Below are 22,949 nucleotides of genomic sequence, written 5' to 3' on the forward strand. Positions count from 1 at the left end.
GGTGTCAGCATGTCATTGCTGGGTTGCTATGACATGTTGACATGTTCAAGCCACCGCAAGGTCAGTATGGCTGGAGGAGAGCGAGTGAGATGGGGAGTAACTGGCCATGAGTGATGTAAAGGCTCACCTGGGGGTTGGGTGGTTACATATGTGCGGGAAATAGATTGTGTAGGACCACACAGACGTGTCTGAACTTTGCCTTTCACTTAGTGTGATGGGAGTTCTCACAGGGTTTGAGGCTAAAGAGTGCCCTCATCAGAGCTGTTATACACACCCTGGCTGCAACACAGGAGATCAAAGGGGGAGGCAAGGAAACCAATGAGTAGTTTTTTCAGTAATCCAGAGAAGAAATGGTGGTGACTTTGACTAGAGAAAGGGGAAGTGATGAGAAGTGACCACATCTGGATATGTTCTGAAAGTGGAGCCAACAGGATTTCCTGATGGATTGGAAATGGAATGTGAGAGAAAGACAAGCAAAGGTGGCTCCCATATTTTTGGCCAGGAGATCAAGAAGATTTGATAATAAAGAACAAGTCCTAGAGAAGTAAGTTTTAGGTTGTAGATGATTAGAAGTTCTGCATACTTATTCCATAATTTTGCTAGGGGAAGATTTGCCACCAATAGTTCACTTTCAAAGAAAGACACATGCTTGATTTCATAAAAAAAATCCATTATTATTGAATTATTGGCAAATGATCTGTAAACACACTAAATTACCCCATAGGTATCTTAGTTAATTGAAAAAATCATTTAAAAATATGGTCACTGTAAAAAAGTAACATTTTTATTACTTCTGAAAATGAGAAAAACTGATTTTTAAAAACTTTCCCCTGGTTATAAACATAATGTATATTTACTACAAGAAATTTAGAAAATAAAAAATAAATAAATAAATAAATAAATAAATAAAATAAAAATTAAAAAAAAGAAATTTAGAAAATATAATAAATTAGGAAGTAGGAAGAAATAACCTGTAGTTTTACCATCTAGAGAAACTTGCCTTTAACAATTTTTGTATGGCTTTTCCTTCTCTCTGCCTCATAAATCCATCCATGTAGTTACCCATAAGTGCATATTTATGCACATATTACAACAATGGAGTCATATTTACATTTAATTTTATATACTGCTTTGTTCCTATGCCAATAAATATTTTTCTATATTCTATGGGCTCCAAACATTTCTAGATGGGTTGGTTCATCCTATCTCTTCACGTGGACATCCATGATTTCCTTGTATTGATTACTTAATTGTCATCACGAATGAAGATTCTGTTCCCAGGACTGAGTGCCTAATCATCTCTTCTTCATCTCCAGTTACTCTTAATTACTCTCATGACTTTATTTGTCTATATGCTGACCACGCTCCAATTTATATTATCAACACGAGCCTCGCTCTCCTCTCCACACTGTATACCCAATGTCTTCTCATCATAGTTTTTTTCATCTTGGTTGATGGCAACTCCATCCTTCTAGCTGCTTAGCCAACACATTAACATCATCCTTTACTCTTCCCTTTCAAGTTTCACATCCAAGTGGTCAAGAAATTCTGGTGACTCAACCTTTCAAATATATCCAAACTCTGGTTACCTCTCACCTTCTTCACTGCCACCATCTCAGTCTGAGTGGCCATCATATTTTGCCTGGATTATTAGGTAGTTGTCCCAATAGTTCCCTTCTCCCTGACACTCTCTTGTGTGTCTTCAACGTGGATCCAGAGTTATCCTTTAAAAATCCAACTAAGGTCACATCACTCCTCTGCATAGGACCCTCCAGTAGCTCTCCATTTCACTCACAATAAAAGCCAAAGTCCTTAAATGAGGCACAAGGCCCAACACAGTCTGCCTTTCTGCCACCTCCTACTAGTCTCTCCATCCTTGTCACTCCCCTAACCTTGTCAATCTTTCTTCATTCACAGATTCCAGCTGCACTGTTCCAGCCTTGCTCTTTCTTAAACAGCCACACAAGACCTCATCCTAGGGCCTTTCAACTAGCTGTACCTCTGCCTAGAAGGCTCTTCCCTTAGATAACCACATGACCCTCATTTCCTTCAAATCTTAGCTCAAACCTCACCTACTCAATGAGCTCCACTGGACCAGCCTGTTCCTGAAATTTTTTTCTTTTTCTTTTTCTTTATACTGTTTTTATATCTATATACTTACTGATTCTTTAAAAAAAATTTCACTCTTCTCCACTAGAATATAAGCTCTATAGAACTGGGATTTTTGTTTTGTTTGTAATTGTATCTAGTACAGTATGTATAGAGTCCCTGGCACTTGGCATTCTCAACAAATCTATGTTCAGTAAATGAGTGCCACTCTTTTATGTATGACATTTTTACAAGAAACTTTTTTTCAGTTTTGCATTCAAAATATTTTTTAGTAGTGTATACTAATATTTCTTTGGGCAGTGTTTATCCTGATAATATTTTTTCAATTTTGATCACTCTATGACAACATGTGAATTAGGTACTGCTTTAAAATGTACTGGGGATTTTGTTTTTATTCAGGTATGGTGAGGCCAACAGATCAAGACATTACTGCCATTTCAAAGATAATTTGATGGATATTAGCTAAATATTGGATTATTATTGGTAATCATTTTGTAATACGTACATATTTCAAATGACCATGTTGCACACCAAAAACTAGTAACAATGTTATTTGCCAGTTATATCTCAGCAAAACATGACCAGGGTGGGGTAGGGTGGGGAGATAGTTGGTAACTCACAGTTCCTAAGACAGCAGGGCGTGCCATGCTGTGCAATACCACTTGGGGAAATACCAAGACAGGTCAGTAGGCTGAAGGAATGTGGAGAAGAAAAGGGCATGAGCCTTTATTTTGGTTTCTGTGGAAAATGGGAAGAAAGGCAGCATAAGCAGATTTAGGATTGGGAAATTTGAGTAACTTCAGTATGCACTGGGCAACAGGGGTAATCCATTGTTATACATGCCCCTGGGGCCTTGGCTAAGGGGATAATGTCCTAGGCTACAAGAACCTCATAAAAGGAAGTGGGTGGAGGTAAGGACTCAGGATTGGTTGGTTTACATATGAAAAGTCATGTTTGCAATCTCTAGAAATTGGCTAATGCCGAGAGTGGCAGTCTTTTCCTGGGTCCACAAAGCATTAAGATACCAAAGCATCATAAAATACAGAAAATAAAAACTATGATTAACACAGGTAATTTTTAAAAAAGATTTCATTTATTTACCTGACAGAGAGAGAGAGCATAAGCAGGGGGATTCGGAGAGGGAGAAGCAGGCTCCCCACAAGCAGGGAGCCTGACTCAGGGCTCCATCACAGGACTCTGGGATCATGACCTGAGCTGAAGGTAGACCTCAACCGACTGAACCACCCAGGTACTGGTAATTTTTTTTTTTAAAGATTTTTATTTTTGGGCACCTGGGTGGCTCAGTGGTTGAGGCACTGGCACAGGTCATGATTGTGATGCTGGGGTCTTGGGATCAAGTCCCTTGTCAGACTCCCCATGGGGAGCCTGCATCGCACTCTGCCTATGTCTCTGCCTCTTTCTCTGTGTCTCTCATGAATAAATAAATAAAATCATTACCAAAAAAAGATTTTATTTTTTAAAGAATCTCTACACCCAATTTGGGGCTCGAACTTACAATCCTGAGACCAAGTCTCATGCTCTACTGACTAAGCCAGCCAGGTGCCCCAATACATATTCAAATTATAATTTGAGAAGTTTTCAGTTTCATTCAGGCCTTCTAATATGCTCTTCCCTTACCTGGGACACCTTCCCTTTCCTTGTTCACATGACCATGACTCACCCTTCAGATCCTAACTTGAAGGTCATTGGTCAGGTTGGCCATATGAGAGAAGAACTTGTTCTTGTCATTCATCCCAGAACTTAGCATGGTGCCTGACATGTGCTGGAGGCTCCTTGAACATCTTCATGATTTTAGAAAGGAACATAACACAGGTATCAACCCTCAACTTATAGGGCTCTGTTTGAGTAAAAATTACAAATCTATTTTCCAAAGAGTTAAAGTGGAGACATTTCAAATATTTGGATGACTGGGATTCAGTTTCTATTTTCTTCCTATTGACTCTACCAACTTTTCCCTTCCAGGTTACAGTCCTGTAGAAGCCATAGATGTGGGGGAGGAGTTTTAAATTAGCAACTGAATACGTCAATGAACAGCCTGACATTGCAATTTGAAGGTAGTGCATTACACAATTTCCAGAACCTTTTAAATCTCCTATTTAAATTTAGTAGGTCAGACAAGTTCTTAAAGACATCACACTGTTAACAACTTTCAGTAGTGCTATTAATGCAAGCACTTTCTCAGCTTTGAAACATATGTTCCTATTTCCAAAGTAAGATTTTGGAGTTGTTGGAAACTTTAGAAATTTGACCTGGTTTCATGATTTCAAAAAACCCAAAACTTTACAAGTTGGACTATTTATATACCATACATATTTTGTTCTATTGCCTTGGAAAAAAAGACTCAATTCAAATGATTCTGCACTTTCTCCCTCTAACTCACTGTAATGTTTAAAATAGAGAATGGCCTGACAAGAAGTTGCACACTGTGGCTGCTCTTAAATGTCTGACCAAGGGATAATAAACTGTGAGAAGTGCCATTTGATGACATTATACATCAATTTGCATTATTTTCCTTTGATGAGAAGCTTTCTGAAGTTTCCAGCTGAAGCCTATTGCCCCTAAGCAATAAAGGAGAGGTTTTCACCTATGCCTAGCTTTTACTTACAAGTGAATTTGAACGCCAATAGAATTATCATGTAATTTTTTAAAAAGATTTATTTATTTATTCATGAGAGATACGGGGTGGGGGGTGCAGAGACAAGCAGAGAGAGAAGCAGGCTCTTCACAGAAGCCCCCTGTGGGACTCGATCCCAAATCCCAGGATCTTGACCTGAGCCTAAGGCAGACTCTCAACCGCTGAGCCACCCAGGTGTCCCATATCATATAATTTAATAAAAGCTGACATTTCCCATGTCACGTATGTTTATTTTTCCTATAGAAAGAGCAGGGAAGGTGACTCAGAAATGTCCTTTTCACAACCCCAGATACAAATTTTTGTCAAATTTTTAAAAATATTTTGTATATCTATTCATGAGAGACACAGAGAGAGGCAGAGGGAGAAGCAGGCTCCATGCAGGGAGCCGATGTGGGACTCGATCCCAGGTTCCACAGATCATACCCTGAGCCGAAGGCAGATACTCAACCACTGAGCCACCCAGGCATCCCACATTTTTGCCAATTATTAAGTAGGAATATTGAGAAAGTGGGAGTAAAGACATAGCTCTCTATCATTCATTCTTCCAGGCTGCCAGTCAGGAAGCATGGGTCAAGCCCCAGCTGTGTGCCTGGCAGGCTGGGTGATGGAAGTCTGAATTGAGAAATGCAGTCCTTGTCCTCACAGAAGAGTATCATCATAGAGCTCTCTTAGTGGGCAGGGCTTCTCTCCTTATGCTCCCAAAGATATTTGTATTAGACAGAGCTCCAAGATTCAAGAAACAAAAGCCAAGTTGATCCAGAAAAGCAAATATGGAAACATTCTTATAAAGCATAGGGATTTCTCATGGAACTTAAGGTACTGAGGACTTTAGGAAGGAGTAGGACCAGCTCTGTCACCTGAATCTGGCAGCACCTGGTTGCTATCTCTGTCCGCTCTTTTCTTTCTGCACATTGACAACGTTCTTTTCTTCTCTGAGGGCTATTTTTCTCTACCCTTAGTACCCAAAGCTGAAAAGATGGTCACCTCCCCAGCTCTCAAGTTTATATTTCTTCTATTCAAAAGGATTTGATTTGGGAATCTTTTTAATCTCCAAATGTTCAGGAAATGTAATTTGGTTGGACTAACTTGGGCCACATACTCACCCATGGACCCACTTATGTCATGTACACTCTTGGGTCCTTGGAGTCACCTCTATAACCTTGTGGATTTAGAACAGGAGTTTGGGTACACTTCCCTGACAAGTCGTCTGGCTATACAAATAACCCAGTATGTGTCCATAATAACATCGCAAACTAATTTTTTTCTCTTAGCCAAAAAAGGAGAAGTCATTGTTAAAAGTTTGGGAAATAAAGAAATATAGAGGAAAAAATGTAAATATCTATAATTGCAACGTTAAAAAAATCCACTGTTAACATTTTAGTATATTTACTTTAACTCTTTTTCTATGCAAACTAATCTTTCTCTCTCTCTCTCTCTCTCTCTCTCTATATATATATATATATAAATCGGGTGGGGCGCCTGGGTGGCTCAGTCAGTTAAGCCTCTGCCTTTAGCTCAGGTCATGATGTCAGGGTTCTGGGAGAGATCCCTGCTCAGCGAGGAACCTGCTTCTCCCCCTCGCTTTGCCTCTCCCCCTGCTCATACTCTGTCTCTCGTGCTCTCTCTCTCTCAAAAAAAAAAAAAAAAAATCTTAAAAAAAATCTGGTATTAAACACCCAATTTTGTAATTTTTTTCAAAACTTAATACTATTACATTTTGAACATGTCTTCATGAAATTATATATCATTGGGGGGTCTGGCTGGCTCAGTTAGTCCGGCATGCAACTCTTGAGCTCAGGGTTGTGAGTTTGAGCCCCATGTTGGGTGTAGAGATTACTTAAAAATAAAATCTTTCAAAAAAAATCACATAAAGACAATTTTAAGTGACTACAAGATACTCTATTGCATAATTTCTTTAATCAGCTCTCTATGATTTTTTTCACTTCTGACTTGTTGCTTTAAAAAATGAGACAATGCAATAATATCCTTGTAAATAAATCTTGATGTACTTCTGTAATTATTTTAACTGTTAAAAGGGGGACAATAAGATAAGGTTTTAAAGATATCTGTGGTTTAAGGGAAGTGTAGTAAAAAGTTAATTGAACAACTAGGCTCATCACCACTACTGAGAAGCATCCCTAACATAGACAAGAGGACAGCAGAATTGTGGAGTAATCACCATCTATGCAAACACTTCCTTTTTCATCTGTCACTGGTAAATTATTCCTAGTTTTTTCTAGCACTTGAACCTTTCCTCTGAGCTCTCAACACTCCCTACGTGTGCTTTTGCATGATCCTTGCACTGAGCACCATCCTTCTGATAACAGTTCTAACGTTTATTATGGTTGTTGACATGAGCTTGTGGGTTCCTGGAGGGCAAAGGCTGCGTATTCCTATTCTCTGTATGTCTAATATCCAGCACAGAGCCTGTTACACAATACATGGTCAATGAATTTGTGAATCAGTAAGTCAATGAATGAATAAGTAAATAAGTAACTCAACTGATCGATTTCCTAACTTCCCACTAAGCACAAGAATTTCTATAGGCTTTCCTTGACTGGCTCCAGTGTTCAAGCCTGTGGAGAAATGCGGTGGAGTAAATTCATGGTGTATTTATTCACTAATCCAATAAAAAGCTATCCAGTGCCTATTCCATGCTACTGGGGACTCATATTTCTCTGGCGATTCTTACACAGCACACCTGGGTGGTTGGAGGTACGGTGCTCTGAATAATGACTATGGCCTCCAAACATATTTTTCCACAAAGAATGTTTAATATTAAGACATTTCACATACAAATTTAAATCTGAATCTAAAAACTGGCAATCTTTATGGCAATAATGTTAAAGTCAGCTGCTCTGTTTTATTCATTCATTTATTTTATTTTGAGAGGGAGAGCGTGAGCCTGCAAGTGGAGGATGGGGGGGAGGGGCAGAGGGAGAGAGAAAATCTTAAGCAGGCTCCTCTCTCAGCAGGGAGTCCTAGGTGGGGCTCTATCTCACCATCCTGAGATAATGACCTGAGCTGAAATCAAGAGTCAGACACTTAAACCACCTGAGCCACCCAAGCGCCCCCGGCTGCTCTAGTTTAGCTGGGAAGATTTATCAACCTCTTCAGGTTGTCAGATTTATTAATTCCCTTATCCAAGAAACACCTCTTGAATGTCTATCTTGAGCCTATAGGTTCTGGTAGGTATTTGACATTATGACCTCTGCAGTAGACTAATTAAGCTGGGTAGCTAGAAGCAGTGGAAGCAGAACAAATAGGGTATATGGTAGAAACAACTCCCTGGGGACTGAGCTCTTGACTAAGAATTAAGAAGCTGGATTTGAGTTCCAGCCTTGTCATCACCTAGCTTTGTGGCCCTGAATAAAACCTTCATGAGTATCGATTTCCTGATCCATACAAATGAGGTGATTGGAGATTATGTCCAAAATCCTTCTAGCCTTCTAGCCCTAATATTCAATTATAAAATCACCATTTCTCAAGTCAGGGGAAGTAAAAAGTACCCACATATTGGAGTGTTGAAAAGTTTTGGAAATAGATCATGGTGACGATTGCACAACAAAGTAGATGTACTTCATACCACTGAATTCTACACTTACTGTGGTTAAAATGGCAATTTATATGTATTCTGTCATGATAAAATAATTTTTCGGGACGCCTTGGTGGCTCAGCTGCTGAGTGGCTGCCTTTGCCTCGGGGCGTGATCCTGGAGTCCTAGGATCCAGTCCCACGTAGGCTCCCTGCATGGAGCCTACTTCTCCCTCTGCCTGTGTCTCTGCCTCTTGTTCTCTCTGTGTCTCTCAAAGATAAATAAAATCTTTTAAAAAATATTTTTTTAAAGATTAAACTATTTATTTGAGAGAGAGAGAGAACATGAGTGGAGGGAGGGGTAGAGGGAGAGGAGGAAGCAGACTCCCCACTGAGTCAGGAGCCTGACTTGGGGCTTGATCCCGGGACCCTGAGATCATGTCTTGAGCCAAAGGCAGATGCTTAACCCATTGAGCCATGCAGGTGCCCCTAAAAATGTTTTTATATGTATTTAAAAAGTACAATAATTCGTGTTTTTTTTTTAAAGATTTATTTATTCATTCATGAGAGACACAGAGAGAAAGAGAAAGGTAGAGCCACAGGCAGAGGGAGAAACAGGCTCCCCACAGGAGCCCAATGCGGGACTCGATCCAGGATTCTGGGATTATGACCTGAGCCAAAGGCAACCGCCCAACCGCTGAGCCACCCAGGTCCCCCAAAAGTACAATAATTTGGACCCAGTCTTCCAACATCGAAGATCAACCAGTCCATCCATTAATGAATGAGATTTAGGAGAACTTGAGGAGGAGGGGAGAAGCACACATTGTTCAACTCTGGCCTAAAACGTGTATGGTTCTGGTGCAAAAGTGCTTTGGCCTCCATGCTTCCCTTAGCGTCTTGCCTCGATGCCATCTCACCGGCTGCCCCAGCTCCTCACGTTAGAGACCGGTTGCCTCTCCAGGCTGGCCACTCCCTCCATCACTAACCCCAAGGAGGAAACTACCACATCCCCTACCAATCTGGACCAACTTGTAAAAATGTTCTATTTTCTCTCTTTGCTTTTTCTTCCAACTGAGATAGGTTGAAGTTCTTAAAACTAAAATTAACTAAGGCATATTTGCAAAATGCCAAAATAGTCTGAATTTCAGTCTGCCTCATATATTATTACTGCTGTAACTGCTGCTATTCTTTCTAGATAACGTTTTTGGCTGCTATTTAATGCCAGGAATTGTTCCTAATGCAGCCATTCATTTAATCCTCATAACAACCCCCAAATATTTTACCTTTTTAATCTTTCATTCATTCATTTGGTTGGAAGTACAGCTTCCTTGTTAGGAATACCAGCCACCCCCTCCTTCCAGCCTGGGTCCCGTCTTTGCTGAAATCCTACATTCACGTCCTCCTTCCTGTTAGTTCTCAAGAGAAGGCCATTAGGAGACCTGCAGAGGACAACTACTCGCAGGCCACATCTTTATCTCTCAAGAGCACATGCCCATTTGCTCTGTTTCTTTTCCCTTTCCAGCTCTTCCATAATTAAAAGGCTGAACTGGTGTCCTTTTCCTATTCATCTATCCTGCTTCCCATCTCTGTAACCTGACTCCTGACCATGAAACACATGCTGATCAGGTCAGTGGACGACTTGCGATTCTGCTCCTCCATCCCCTTCTCAGACCAGCCACACTGCACTCACAACACACAGTCTCCACAAATAAAGCACCTGCCCAACACCCACATTTAATGACTGTGACACATTCCCCTTCTCCTCAAACCATGCTGGGCGTGGCCAGAGTTGCCTGTGGGCTGAGCATGGGTGACATCGTCAATGGGAGGATGGATGGCGGAGATGGGAAAGAGAAGATGAGTGTGTTTCGTGAAGAACGCATGAGTTTAACTTAGAGCAAAATGAAAATTTCAAGCATTGTATCACGACAGACACAAAACTAGACAATTTTATTAATTTCATTTCTTGAGGTCAACTTACAGACTTTGAAATGCACTGATCACAACTGTCCAACTTTAACAATGGATTTGTCCACATGAACCCCATCTTTCCACCCACCCGAGGGCCCCTCACCAGTTTATCTCCACTACCTTCAGAAGAGCCAGAGCTTTGATTCTTTTTCTCACTATAGAATAGTTTTGCCTAGTTTTGTTATTCATCTTGATGGATTTCATCCTAGGAGAACTTCATCTCCGTGGATTTACTCGTCATTCACTCTTCAGTGTCTGGCTTCTCTTGCTTAGCATATCATCAGCTCCTCTATTCTTATTGCCCCATAGTGTCTTCTTGTTATGCATCTGAATTCAAATTATTGTAAAATGCAAACAGTATGCAATTACATTTGTCTTGCAAAAATTTGGAACATTATACATAAGAAGTCTGATATACTTTGGCCACTGCCATCCCTTTCTCCTTGCACCTGAAGACAATTTGTTGGAATATGCTGTGTTTTTTTAAACAGCAGGTATAACATTATACGTACCTCTGTGCAACTTACTTTTTTTTTTACTCAATAATACGTCTTGTAGATACAACCATGTTCATGCCCAGAGATCCACCTTATTTTTAAAACAGCTTCATAATATTTCATAATACATGTTCCACACTTGTGTCATTACTGAGATGCTTTCCAATTCTTTCCATTTCAACAAACGCTTCTGTAAACAAATTTGTCACGTTTCCTTGTGTACACGTGTTTCTATAGGATACAGGTGGGCAAGTGAAATCAGACAGTGTGTGCATTTAAATTTCAGTAGATTTGCCAAAGTAGCTATACCAATGTACATGCTCCCACCAATGCTTAAGAGTGTTATACAACTTTGAAAGTTCTGCAATTTATGGGTGAAAAACCTTTATTTAGCTCATTTTAATTTGTATTTTATTAATTCTAGAAATGTTGAACATTTCTTCGCATAATTACTGGCTATTTGTATCTTCTTTTTTTACTGAAGAGAAACTGGCTTAAGTTTGTATTGGGCAATTTCTTCTTTGCCTCATAGTTTAATTAGGTTATTCATTATTATTAATACATTAGTTTTAATACATATTATTGTCAGTGCCAAGCCTTTGTTCTTTTTTTCAATTAGGTTTTTTGGGGTTATTTTTGTAGTACAAAGATTTTAATTACACCAACCTTTGAGTTATGACTTTCGCTTTTTCAGCAGGTCCTGTCTAAGAAAGTCTTCCTACATCAAGGTCATGAGCATGGGGTTTTACTTACTTCTGATATTTTTGTAGTTGACAGGTTGATTTTGAAGAGCTTATGGGACATTCTGATAAGGCAATTTCAACCTCTTCCAATCTTTTAGCAAAGAAACTTATCCCTATAATTTTAGCATCTTGAATTTTCAACTATCTGTCTCGCTCCTATTTTCGGTTCAGAGGAGAGAAATAAAAAATGTGAAATCATCCCATTTTAGTATCTTTTGTCCCTTTCTGAATTCACCTCAAATTCTGGTCAGAAATAAGTTTCTTCACTCAGCAAATATCATTATGTGTCTGCTCGAGAGAGGCACCAGGACGCAGCACACAGACAGACAGACACCCCTGACTGTCCCGCGCTTAGCCTGCTGGGAAGGCAGACATAAAACAAGTAACTGCGTGTGATGACAGCAAAGGAGGAGATGTCTCACATGGGGGGCTGTGAAATACCCACACGCAGCTGAGCTCCAACTGTGCTGGGGATTGGAATAAAAGTGGCTTGGAGCTTTTATCCCGTGCCCTGTAGCAAATCCAACGACCTTCCCAAGACTCCTGTGAACTCCTCAGAGCTCCTGGGGCCTCTGGCCTTGAGGTGTGGTCCCCTCAGCTGCTCCACTGGCCTCTTACCCCCCTACACTGCCGGCCTCCTCTCTGCTCTGGCCCAGCTCATCGCCCTTGGTCCATCTCCCTTCATTTCCTCTGAAGTCACTCGCTCAGGGCTTGTGTCCAGGAATCCTCAGTGAAGCCCAGAGGAGGTGCAGGTACAGAGGAAACCACCAGACAAATCCATCGCCGACGCTCCCTGAGCCTCCTTGCCACCTGGTGCCCCACACGCTCTCCCTGGTCACCTTGCTCTGTGGGCGCCAGGCCGTCACGTCTGGTGGCCCTCTCCTGCCTTGAGACTCCCCACTTGTCCCCAGCTTGTTGCTTCCCAAGCCCCTTCAGAAGCACCATCTACCCTAGCTTTTTCTGCAGATCCATTCCACCTGATGAAGAGTCTCCTTCTTTTGCAGCGCAGGACTGGCAGGGGATTCAGAGTTTCAGGCTGTTTTTCCTCTGCAAGTGTGAGGACCAGTATAAAGATGGATCTTCCCTGTAATGATCTCTGTTAGCAGGCACAAGCAGCCACAGCCAGCTCTGGGTTTAAACAACTTCCCCTGCAACAGGGGAAGCTAATGCAGGTGGGTGGTCTCTGAGGAAGAGGCACTGAGGCCGAGATCTGAAGGAGGAGCAGTAGTTACGCAGGGGAGCAGTGGGGCAGTTGGGGGGGCATGGAGAGGAAGTACCCCAGGCAGAGCGAGCAAGGCATACATGAAAAATTAAGAGAAGACAGTGGCGGGATTCCTGGGTGGCTCAGCGGTTTGGCGCCTGCCTTTGGCCCAGGGTGTGATGCTGGAGACCCGGGATCGAGTCCCGCGTCAGGCTCCCTGCATGGAGCCTGCTTCTCCCTCTGCCTGTGTCTCTGCCTCTCTCTCTCTATGTCTATAATGAATAAATAAATAAAATCTTAAAAAAAAAAAAAGAAGACAGTGGGAATGAAGAGACTGGGGGTAAAATGGCTTTATCCTCAGGGCAGAGTGAGGGTGGTCAGTGGCAAAAGGTTAAAGTGTGTTAAACAAGTAGCAGGTTTTAATTTTACATTAAAAATAAGATTGCTCTGCTACAATGAGATATTACTTTATATGCACTGGGATGACTATAATTTTTTTTTGGGAAAGGAAAATCAGCGTTGTCAAGGAAGCAGAGAAATTGGAACTCTTGTACATTGCTGGTAGGAACACAAAACAGCACAGCCGCTCTGGAAAACAGTCTGGTAGTTCTTCAAAATGTTTAACGTAGAGTCACCATGAAACCAAGCAATCCAACTCCTAGAGATTCATCCAAAAGAATTAAAAATTAGTATTCAAACAAGCACTTGTATACAAATACTCAAAGCAGCACTATATGCGATTGTCAAATGATGGAAACAACCCAAATATCCATCAAATGGTGAGTGGATAAACAAAAGGGGATGTAGCCATGTGATGGAGCAGTACTCAGCACAAAGAGAGACATGCAACATTATGGAAGAACCTCAAAAGCATTACGCTGAGTGAAAGAAGCCAGACACACAAGGTCACCTATTGTATTTATATAAAATGTCCAGATGAGGGACCCCTGGGGTGGCTCAATCGGTTAACCCTCTGCCTTCCGCTGGGGTTGTGCTATCTGGTCCTGGGATTGAGCCTATGTCAGGCTCTCTGCTTAGTGGGGAGTCTGTTTCACCCTCTCCCTCTCCCTGTGTGTGATCTCTCTCTTTTTAAAGGATTTTATTCATTTATTCATGAGACACACACACACACACACACACACAGAGAGAGAGAGAGAGAGAGAGAGAGAGAGAGAGAAGCAGCTTCCATGCAGGGAGCCAGACGTGGGACTCGATCCTGGGTCTCCAGGATCACGACCTGGGCCGAAGGGGGTGCTAAACCGCTGAGCCACCCGGGCTGCCCAATAAATAAAATCTTTTTAAAAAGTCCAGATTAGGTAAATCCATAGACATCTACAGAAAAGTCGATTGGTGGGATCCCTGGGTGGTGCAGTGGTTTAGCGCCTGCCTTTGGCCCAGGGTGTGATCCTGGAGACTGGGGATCGAATCCCATGTCGGGCTCCCGGTGCATGGAGCCTGCTTCTCCCTCTGCCTGTGTCTCTGCCCCTCTCTCTCTCTCTCTCTCTCTCTATCATAAATAAATAAAAATTAAAAAAAAAAAAAAGAAAAGTTGATTGGTGGTTTCTAAGGGCTAAGGAAAAGGGGAAATGGGGAGTGATTGCTTTGTGGGTTTGAGGTTTCCTAGGATGGCACAAATACTTTGGAACGAGATGGCGGGATGGTTGCATAATATTTTGACTACACTAAATGCCGCCGAATTGTATACTTTAAAATGGCTAATTTTATGGTACATGACATTTCCCTCAAAACTAAGATTAGATGAACTGGGTGGGAGCCAGGGGAACAGCGGGGAGGCCGCTGTGGTCCCCCAGGTGAGAAAGGGTGGCAACGGCCAGCAGGGTAGGGGAGCAGGGACGCCTGCCCTGCTCCGGCCTGCGAGCACCCCGTGTGGCTCCTCCTACAGGCAACTGGACAGGGGGCCGGAGGCGTGGAAGAAGGGATCCCTGGGGGGCTCGGCGGTTGAGCGCCTGCCTTGGCCCACGTGTGATGCTGGGGTCCCGGGATCGAGTCCCACGTCGGGCTCCGGGCATGGAGCCTGCTTCTCCCTCTGCCTGTGTCTCTGCCTCTTCTCTCTCTGATGAGTAAATACATCTAAAAAAAAAAAAAAAAAAAAGATTTGTGGACGAAAAGGGGGTGCACAGAGCGTCAGCGTAGCCTGGGCAGGAGGGTGTCCCTGTAGCCTCGGTTGGCAGTGCCAGCAAAGCGCTTGCACGGGGCGCCACGGGGACAGCGGGGAGAGGCGGGGGGTGGGGGAATCTAACCACCCGGAGGGGGGCTGCAAGGGGAAGGAAGGTTGGCACTTGTGGGGGAGGGGACGCTGGGGTGTTTTAGGATCACTGACAGCAAGGGGAGCTGAGGACGTGCATTTGTGATGCCAGTTGAGGACCGGCTGCCTCTAGGAAGGAGCTGGAACATTCCTTCCCCGGGAGCAGAGAGGGGGCCGTCTGAGAGCCACCTTGACGGGAAGGTGTCCAAGTGGTGGGATTTCTACCCTAAGGCCAGAGCGGAATGAAGGCAGCTGCAGAGAGGCTGTGGCAGGGCGGGTGGCAGGGCAGGGGGGTGAGGACACGTTCTGGAACAGATCTTGAGGACAGTGCGCTGGAGAATTAACTGGGCCTGGACAAAGGATTGCCAAGGAGCCCTGAAAGTCAGGGACATACTTTTGCAGGGGAGCCAAGCTTCTTGTTATGTAATTTTCTTTTTCCAAAAGCACTAGGCAGTAGGAACTAAGGCAGTAATCCTGGTGGGGATATTGTTACATCAAACACTTTAATCAAGCAGCACCCAGAAATAGAATGAGAGTGGGGTGAAAGAAGCACAAGGAGTCCGAAGAGAAGATTTGAAGCACTCCCATATTAACAGAACCCCTTCTTCCAAACAAATGCCATGTAAAACTATACGGGGTATTGGATAACTGTATGTTCAAATTACACAACAGGAATTATTTTTGCACTTAGATGTATGTATACATCACATAAATTGTAAAATTTATGTAAAACTTTACAGGCATCTATACCGATGGGAGGTTGAGGATTTTTTTTAAAGATTTTATTTATTTATTCATGAGAGACAAGACACACACAGAGGGAGAAGCAGGCTCCATGCGGGAGTCCAATGTGGACCCGATCCCGGGTCTTCAGGATCAGGCCCTGGGCTGAAGGCAGGGCTAAACTGCTGAGCCACCCGGGCTGCCCAGGTTGAGGATTTTTACATCTGAGAGAGCATTAAAAAACTGCTAAACATGGAATATGGTACTAATTGTTACTGCAATATACTAAAAAACTGTTGCACAAAAAATTGAAATGAAGCTCATGGTTATAGAGAATAGACTGGGGGTTGTCTAAGGGGGGGGTGGCGGGGTGAGCAGAATGCAAGTGGTTGAAAGGTACAAATTTCCAGTCCTAAGTCATGGGAATATGATGCACTGTATGGTGACTATAGTTAATAATACCGTATTGTACATTTCACAGTAGCTAGGAGAGTAGATCTTAAAAGTTCTCATCATGAGAAACTTGTAACTGTGTATGACGATGCATGTTACTGGACTTACTGTGGTGATCATTTTGCAATATATACAAAGACTGAATCATTACCTTGTATACCTAAGATATATTGTTATGCCAATTATACCTCAATTAAAAAATGTACTAATCAATTGAGCAAATACTTATTTTGGAGGAATAAATTTACTTCATCTACTACTTTGAATAGTATATTATCTGTTGTAACGACAGTTGACTTTTTAAAAGATTTTATTTACTTATTTATGAGAGACACAGAGAGAGGGAGGCAGAGACACAGGCAGAGGGAGAAGCAGGCTCCACGCAGGGAGCCCTACATGGGACTTGATCCCGGGTCTCCAGGATCACACCCTGGGCCAAAGGCAGGCGCTGAGCCACCCAGGGATCCCTATAGTTGACTTTTGAACGCTGGCTTGAATTCCATGGGTCTACTTACATAGAGTGTTTTTTTTTTTTTTTTATAAAGTACAGTAGTGTAAATGTTTTCTCATGATTTTAACTTTTTTCTCTAGCTTACTTTATTGTAATAACAGTATGTAATACATATACAAAATATGTTACCTGTTCACGTTATTGGTAAGGCATCTCTCAACAAGAGGCTATTAGGAGTTAAGTTTTTTTGGGGGATTCTAATGACTGTGTGGGGAGTTGGGGCCCCGCACCTCTGTGATTTTCAAGGGTCAACTGTAATTATGGCTGCAGTTGACACACCAGACATTTAATCTTCTCAACAAACATTGAAGGCCCTCCCTGCAAAGTATAGGTTATGGTGCCATGGGCACGACAAAGAGCAGTAACAGTCTTTGCTCTTAGGAAGCTAGGGTCTAGTTGAGGCTATAAAAAAGTTCATATGAAAATGCAGCTAACATCCAAGCCAAGATTAACTAGAAGCTCATGACTGGTGCAGAGGAGCTTTAGAAGATTTGAATGGGCAGAGGTCACTTTATATCAGGCTCAGGAGTGGTAAGTAGGGGTTAAGAAAACTGATCATGAAAGAAGTTGCATTTTTTTGGTATTTTTTAAATTGAAGTTCGATTTGCCAACATATAGCATAACACCCAGTACCCATCCCATCAAGTGCCCCCCTCAGTGCCCGTCACCCAGTCACCCCATCCCCCTGCCCACCTCACCTTCCACCACCCCTTGTTTATTTCCTGGAGTTAGGAGTCTCTCATGTGTTGTCACCCTCTCTATTTCCTACTCATTTTCTCTCCTGTCCCCTTTATTCCCTTTCACTATATTTTATATTCCCCAAATGAATGAGACTATATGTTTGTCCTTTTCTGATTGACTTACTTCACTCAGCATAACACCCTCCAGTTCCATCCACGCTTTAGAAGTTGCATTTAAATGGAGATTTGCAGAGGTCAGAGGAGCAGATCGTTCTCTTAAGAGCAGAAAAGAACATAAAGTAGGTAAAAAAACATTCAGTCCTTAGAAGGAGATCCAACCATTTGTGACATGGAGGGACCCTAAGGACATCATGCTAAGTGAAATAAGTCAAAGAAATATAAACACCGCATGGTATCACTTATATGTAGAATATTATAAAAAAAAAAAAAAAGTCACACTTCCCAGAAGCAGAGTAGAAAAGTGGCTGCCAGGGGCTACAGGGGTGGGAGAAATAGGGGAGTTGCTAAGGGGGCACAGTTTCACTCTAAGATAAATAAGGTCTGAGGAACTAATGTAAAACATTGTCACTAGAGTTGACAACACTATACTGTATAACTGAAATTTGCTAAGAGTAGAGGAGAGAATGCCAATGTTCTTACCAAAAATTCAACGAAGAAAGTGTTAATGGGGAAAATCTTTTCACAATGAATACATATATCAAATCACCATGATGTAGGTTTTAGATACATTATTTTTTTAAAGATTTATTTATTCATGAGACACAGAGGGAGGGAGTGGGGGAGAGGGAGAGAGAGAGAGAGAGAGAGAGAGAGAGAGAGAGAGAGAGAGAGATTGAGAGAGAGAAAGGCAGGGAGAAGCAGGCTCCATGCAGGGAGCCTGATGTGGGACTCGATCCTGGGTCTCCAGGATCAGGCACTGGGCTAAAGATGGCGCTAAACCACTGAGCCACCCGGGCTGCCCAATTTTAGATACCTTATAATTTTAAAGATGGAGGGAGAGGGAGGGAGGGAGAGAGAGAGAGAGAGAGAGAGAGAGAGAGAGAGAGAGAGAGAGAGAGAGAGAACAAGCAGTGGTAGGAGAAGGGGAGGGAAAAGCGGGGGGAAAAAATCTCAAGCAGACTATGTGCTGAGCATGGAGCCTGATGCAGGGCTTAATCTCATGACCCTGAGATCAAGACCTGAGCAGAAACCAAGAGTTGGATGTATAACCGACTGAAACACCCACGAGCCCCAATATCTTTTTTTAAAGATTTTATTTATTCATGAGAGACAGAGAGAGAGAAACATAGGCAGAGGGAGAAGCAGGCTCCCTGCAGGGAGCCCGATGTGGGACTCGATCTCAGGACCCCAGGATCAGGACCTGAGCCAAAGGCAGGTGCTCAACCACTGACCACCATGGTGCCACAGGAGCCCCAGTATCTTTTCATGTCAGTTAAACCTCAATAAAGCTGGGGGAAAAGTAAACACACACAGCATGAACAAAGATATAGATCACATCAAGAAATAGGTTCTTGGGGGAAGAAATCAAATAATTACAATGGTTTTGTAAGCCTCCCAAGTTCCATGCCATCCAACAAGATCTTCTCTGCTACTATTTAACTTCTTGTAAGGGTAAATTTAAATCAAAATTTTCTCCTGAGGATGGTGGCAATAATGAATTTTTAAATAAAAAGGTTAGGAAACACTGAAATAAGGTGGGGTGGGGGTGAGAGGCCCTAATTAGCAGTTTAGGACAATGAGGGAGGTTGGAAGAAAACTTAAAAGTTTCAGATGCATATATAGCTATATCTATTGGTACACACACTTTAGCTATTAAACAGACCATCTTCTAACAGCTGTAGAAATAGATCTTTCAACTTAATATTCTTTACTGAAAAATCAGAAAAAATTCTGAAAATGGCATTGTATTTCAGCCAGGAAAATCACTGTTCCTCTTCAGAAATAGACCAAAGATGACACGGATGAGACTGGGCTGATACATTTTGATGATATTACTCTACCAGATGTGTTTTTTCTCTACCCCCCCCCCCCCTTTTTTTGAAAGAGTAATCATTAGAGCAGTCCATCACCACAGGGAAATGAGCTTAAGTGATCTTCTGGGATTTCTTTCCACATATCAGTCACCAACATGCGAAATAAACCTGAGTAAATTTGACATTTTTCAAATGAAAATATTAATAAGGCTTAGTTGAGCATTCAAACTAAATCAGAAGGCAGAGAAAAAAAAAACCCCACACTTTCCAAACTGTCTAAAAAGAATGTGTCAAGAAAACAGATGAACACATACTTGAGAGCTAGATGGGTCCGAACCCTGTTTTGTTTGGGCCACAAACAGGAATTTCCCTTTTCTGGCTGTATCAAGTGACCCGGGGCACCTTTAGCTGTCGAAACCTGTCAACGCTGATGTGCACGCTGGTTATAGGCATGAAGAGGGCCTTAGTGAACGAGAAGGTATTGCTAGGACCTCCCTCCCCAGGATTTCAGGGAAGGCTCATGTTTACCATGCAATGTTATCTGAGGGGCAAGAGCCACCAATATAGGTCACAATGATATAAAGTTTCCAAAAACATAACTGTTCTTTGAACATAAGAACAGGAACAGCATATGTTGAAACAGCATCATATGCAACACTTGGGGGAGAAGACAAAAGGGAATTTAGAAAGGCAAAATCTCCCAAATCTGGGTGAGAGGCTGGAAAACACAGTTCTGTTTTCTTTTCTGGTAGAAGCATTCACTTACTTTCTCCTGAAGTTCAGGACAGGAGAGATATTTATCTCAAAAGACACAAAATGCATTTCTGTTCTCACATTTGAGTAGGCTCCAACGTATTTTATTAAGCTCTGTGTTTTGTGGTTCTTTTCTTGAAAAACCCCACATTCCCCCCTATCAAGAAGCTAGTGTCATCACTCAAGTGTTCTCAACTTCAGGAAATAAACGGGTATCCCAGGGAGAGGTTTAATTTTCTGGAAAGACAGGAAAGTCACCCATACTCTCCAGCAAATTGTGAGCAACCATTTCTTTATTATTGACATGAATGTAGATGCTCAGCAAGGACGGGGGTGCCATGTTCCGCACATTTTTTTAATACTTGCTTTTAGTTGTATCCCACTGTATTCTTAAATTTTTTGCCTATCAAGATGTCCAGAAGCCCCCGAAGTTGACAGCAGCATCGAGAGGAGGCCTACTTTCAGTTTGGGGACTGATCTACTAGGTTACAAAGTGAATGTACTTGGCCTTGAGGCACAAGAAGTGGTACATTAACAAATTGCTATAAACACTAAAACTGTCCATTCATACAGTTTATTTCACTAGACTGCAAATTTATACACAGTATGAAGGGGTTTCCTGATAGCACGCATATAGTTTACTTTCTGTACTGTTGAAGAACCAATTGTTTTTTTTACATTATATCGTAATACCCTATCATTAAAACATTATTCAGTGAATTTTTTTCCAACTACGTATAAACGGAGATTTACCACACACACGGTGCAAGAATGTCTTTATAACATATTTGAATCACAAAATGTGAATCTAAAATACATCACTGTAATTAGAACACTACTTTAAAATTACAATGTCCCATGTTATATTAGCCAGATTGAATTAATCTCTGTCTACATCACAAAGTGGTTTGGTGGTTAACTTCTTGGATAACTGGCAGCAGCTTTGAACCAGGACGTCAAAAGAAACCTTTAAGAATCAATTTTGAATTTTAAAAACTTTTTTCTGTATGTACTCAATATTCTCACAATCAAAATGGGACATTTAAAAATTTATATATAGTCTCTAACACAAGGAGAAGAAATCCATCCCTCCCTTAGCTGAAAGGCTGGGGTTGTAATATTAGGTTTTGTAGAAATCTAAGAAAAGCATTGTATGGGGAGTGGAACTGAGTTAAAGAGAAACATAAAATTTCTTTAAAAACATTTTGGATTCCTTTGTCCTCTCTACCTCTGTCAAATGCAGAGAAAGAATACTGCATTACACAAATAAAGATGTGCTTCCGTGAAACGGTGTTCTAAAGAAAATGTATGTAAACAAGCCAGAGAGAAAGATTTCTTCATTTTCCCATTTTGTGGAGCGGGGCAGTGGGATGGTGTCACTTAAATAACAGAACTCCTTAGTCAAAGAACCACTTCATCACACACAAAACAGCTAGGGATAACCGCTGAACATTTCTCATGTGTTTCTTTTTCTTTCCCCCAAAGTTTGAGAATGTTTGAAAGTTCAATAAATAGTAGAAAAATAATCCTTTACTTAGAAATGTTGAGATGCATCATTTAGAGCTCAACAGGAGTTCCATAGAGCAACCGTGGCATCTAGGTACCGCTAAGAAACAAAGCGTCATCTTCCAAGCGCACATTTCTCTGGATGTGCCACATTCCCAGTCTCCGGCCCGGCACATTTCTCGCTCTTCCAGTTAAGGAGAGCCGAATGTTTCTGGCTCCTCAGAACATTCCTCTGGCTCAGCTTAACGAAGGTTCCCAATGTTTCATTTATAGGTTCCGTCTCTGTGTTTGGAGGTCTGCCTTCTGTTCCATTCCATTAGTACGATGGCAGGTTCATTAATCAGGCTTCCTTCCCCTCCGTCTCAGAGCCAGCCTTGCATTTGCACAAGCGTGATTTTGTGGTTGTTTCTCCTTTTGAAACACATGAACAGGCAGGAAATGAGTTAAAGCACTCTGGACGAAACACAAACACAAGGGGTTTCTCGCTGTGGAGTATCTGATGCTGGCTCTTTCTCCCTCCAGAACATTCTGTAGCTCCCAGATCCCGTCTTCTCATGGAGGTGAGGAGTGTTAGCATTCTGCGTCGACAGTGTGTACTGTCACGGCCGCCTGTAAGTGGTGGCTGTGATGCAGCGTGGGGTGGTGGGGGCGGTAGTGGTGGAACTTGTGACTTAGGAGGGCAGCAGTCTGGGGCGGGGTGTCCAGATCCAAGTCCTCATCGTGGTTTCCCACGTCGACCCCCGCCGACAGGGGGTCATTGTTACACGGAGGGTTCTCACTATCTTCCTGCGGGCTCATGGTACTGTAACCTAGAAAAGGAACAGAACAGGCAGCTGAGAGCTTCCAGATGCAGGGAAACTTCACTTAAGATTTCTAGGGCACTGGGAGATGTTCCTATCTGTGTGTTACATGGGTGCAAACATTTGCAGGCTGCCAGCAGACATTAAAGTGCCTTATTTTTTTTTTAAGATTTTATTTATTTATTAGAGACAGAGAGAGAGAGAGAGAGAGAGAGAGAGAGAGAGAGAGAGGGGCAGAGACACAGGCAGAGGGAGAAGCAGGCTCTATGCAGGGAGCCCAACATGGGATTTGATCCTGGGTCTCCAGGATCACGTCCTGGGCTAAAGGCAGCGCTAAACCGCTGAGCCACTGGGGCTGCCCAAAGTGATTTTTAAGGAGATCTTTTATTAGCCATTCTTTTTTCACAATCACATAATACATAATCATCTTAGATACCTGAGAAAGCACAGATAAGAAAAAAAAATACACAAGCAAACCCCCAAATCAACAAAATAGCAACTAACATCACCACACATCCTAATCCACAGATGACTACCATTGACATTTGGAAG

General features: G+C 42.2%; 1 protein-coding gene across 1 annotated transcript in view; it reads right to left on the minus strand.

Moving 5' to 3' along the window:
• Positions 1-20,366: 20,366 nt before the first annotated feature.
• CACHD1 (cache domain containing 1) overlaps positions 20,367-22,949 on the minus strand; it is a 206,389-nt gene continuing 203,806 nt past the window's right edge. The window contains exon 27 of the mRNA XM_025983262.2: positions 20,367-22,406. Within this exon, the coding sequence (XP_025839047.2) occupies positions 22,168-22,406 (239 nt within the window). The 3' untranslated portion in view covers positions 20,367-22,167. The remainder of the gene's footprint in view (positions 22,407-22,949) is intronic.

The sequence above is a fragment of the Vulpes vulpes genome, chromosome 12 (genome assembly GCF_048418805.1).
Source record: "Vulpes vulpes isolate BD-2025 chromosome 12, VulVul3, whole genome shotgun sequence".
Taxonomy (NCBI): domain Eukaryota; kingdom Metazoa; phylum Chordata; class Mammalia; order Carnivora; family Canidae; genus Vulpes; species Vulpes vulpes.